This window comes from Engraulis encrasicolus, chromosome 21 (assembly GCF_034702125.1).
Source record: "Engraulis encrasicolus isolate BLACKSEA-1 chromosome 21, IST_EnEncr_1.0, whole genome shotgun sequence".
In the NCBI taxonomy this organism is placed as follows: Eukaryota; Metazoa; Chordata; class Actinopteri; order Clupeiformes; family Engraulidae; genus Engraulis; species Engraulis encrasicolus.
This window is the reverse complement of record NC_085877.1, coordinates 22,386,755-22,389,254: the sequence shown is the minus strand read 5'-3', so window position 1 is coordinate 22,389,254 and position 2,500 is coordinate 22,386,755. Positions and strand designations below refer to the sequence as shown.

Sequence of the window (2,500 nt, the reverse complement as noted above, 5' to 3'; positions counted from 1 at the left end):
GTCCTGACCATAGGACCCCAAGCTCTGATCTCTAACAATACTGATCGGACATTTGCAGAGAAATACTTTTGTATGCATTGTGTTGCATTAAATTGTTATGTGCTTCATTGTACAGCTTAGAATCTGCAGTGGCAGAATCTATGATTAACTCAGTAAGCCCCCAGGCCTACTTGTGGGCTGTTTTGCGGTGGTTGGTCACATTCATTTTCTTGAAGAGATCAGTGCTTAGGTTCCATGGATCCCAAAAGGCACACGGCCCGAAAGCAGCGTGACTTAGGCTCTCTATTCCTATTCTTCTGAACTTTGACCTGTACTATACTGTACCTACTGTGCTGTGTCCTAAAGGGGTTGGTGTATCTGTTTTCTGTCCACTGGCTGTGTAGATCAACAACAACAAAGCCAACGTAGTGACCAGCCCCAAGGAGCCTGTCCCTGCTCCCGCGCTGGTACTCTTGTCTGTGTCTGTCTGTCTTTCAGCGTTTTCACTCCTGATCCCTTTCAGCCGCCTAAGCGAACTCAGAGTAGTGACTCATCATTTTTTCCGCATATGTGAATGCTCCAAAGCGTACCTAGACCCCTCGGAAGCTTACTGTACTGAGACCTTGGTTGACGTGGTCAGTTCGGTTCGCTTGTGAATTCTGACAAGTTAAACTTGTGTCTAGGTGTAATCACTTAAGGAGGGCTCTTAGGACTGGGTGTGATAAAAAAGAAGAGTGACACACCGTAAAAGTCTACCAGGACCAGAAAGATCAGCCAGTTCTTTTTGTAATACCCTCACAATATGAACAAAAACAGAACTGTGTCCTTTTGCTGTCGGTTCGCTTTTTGGTCCACGTAAAGAGGACTGAGTTTGGTTCACTTAGAGGGTCTAGGTGTGAAAACCCTATTTCTCTCTTTCCGTCTGTCCACCCGTCTGGCCGGTTGCCTGTCTGTCTATCCATCCTTTTTTTTTGTCTTTGTCTCCGCTTGTTCGTTTGACCCTCTGCTCGTCTCCAAAACTGTTCAGCCGAGTACAATTTATGTCTCCTGAGCTGGGCTGGATCAAAAAGTATAAGGTGCGCGCACATCCGCAAGTAGCAACTAGCTACGGGTGCAGAATATCAAAAATTGTATATGGAGAAAAAGTAGAACATATATTTGCACACCGTAAAAGCTCACTTGTCGTGATTTTAATCTCACGAAGACCTTGCTGGTCGAAACGTTCATTGTGCCATCGTTCACATTAAAATCAGGACAAGGGAACTTTTACGGTGTGCAAATATTTTTTTCTACTTTTTCTCCTAAGCTGGGCTGAACATGGTACTTTCCATTTTTGATCAGAGCGAAAAGGTCATTGTTTTTTTCCTGGTGAGTCATTGAGACCAGCCCTCATTAATTGCAGCTCTGTACCAGAGCATGTGTGTCAGTTTTGTAGGATTGCCCTTCACAGAGCTTTTCTAGAACAAAAAAACTGTTGAATGTTCTTTTCTTGACTTTTTTTAAAACTATAGCGTGGCCAGTGTGAAATATGACTTACACTTAAAGTCTTGTAGTGGTATATAATAATTGAAGCCAATTGGAGCCAATTTGGATTGGAGCCAATTTTTGGTCCCCTGGGGGAAATTTTTTCTCTGCACTTTATCCCATTTGGACTAGTGAATCACCTTAAAGTACACACACACTAGTCCATAGCAGTGGGCTGCCTGCTGAGCGGCGCCCGGGGAGCAGTGTGGGGGTTAGGTGCCTTGCTCAAGGGCACTTCAGCCGTGGTTCGGTCGGCATTGAACCGGGAACCCTTGGGTTGCCAACCCAGTGCTCTAACCACTGAGCCACGACTGCCCCTTCCTGCAACAGTTCTGTTGTAATATACCATGATGTTGTGTTGTGTAAAAAGGATTTTATTGTTTGTCCATAAGTGCACACATTCGTGTGTGTGTGCGTGCTTGCGTGTCATTTTATATATGAAGAGTATGCCAGTGTGTCTAAAGGGTGGGGGAGGAGGGAGGTGTACAAATTATGGTAAATAAAGTACTGTTTCCCTTCCTGTCTTGAAACAACTATCTGAGATAAAATCAGGGCCGCTGACAGCTTTGGCTTTGACTTAGACTTAGACTTCTTTATTGTCCACTACACTTGTATGAAATGGAAAATGTAATGTAGTTTAATGTAATGCCTTGCTCTCAAATCTGACTTTGCCAGTCCTCTATTGCATTGCTTCTTGGCAGCGCTGGCTGCCTCATGATTCCGGCTCTTCATCCTCGCCTCGTATCCCCTTTTCAGCTGCTTCAACCGAGGGTTCCCCCCATCTGTGAGTTGCCAAGGCAACCAGCGAGTGACACCGCGTGTGCCCTTAGATGGCTAAAAATAGCATCCCAGTCAGATGGATTTCATTTTTTCAGTTTTTTTTTCTTTCATTCTTTCTTTCTTTTTTTTTAAGCTCTCCACCCCTCCCCACATGTCTTTTGAATCTCAATGGGAGATGGGAGACGGTAGCTGAGAAATGGGGGGCAGCTGTTTAAAA

At 44.7% G+C, this 2,500-nt stretch overlaps 1 protein-coding gene across 9 annotated transcripts in view; it reads left to right on the top strand.

The window, feature by feature from the left end:
* Positions 1–2,500, top strand: part of camk2d1 (calcium/calmodulin-dependent protein kinase (CaM kinase) II delta 1) — a 138,365-nt gene that overhangs the window by 112,046 nt on the left and 23,819 nt on the right. Inside the window, exon 14 of one of the 9 annotated variants that reach the window (XM_063186421.1) lies at positions 384–446. The exons of 7 other annotated variants lie outside the window; for them this stretch is intronic. In XM_063186421.1, coding sequence (XP_063042491.1) covers positions 384–446 — 63 coding nt within the window. Of the gene's footprint in view, positions 1–383; positions 1,535–2,500 lie in introns of those variants that run through there. One more of the 9 variants, XM_063186420.1, reaches the window with a different exon arrangement.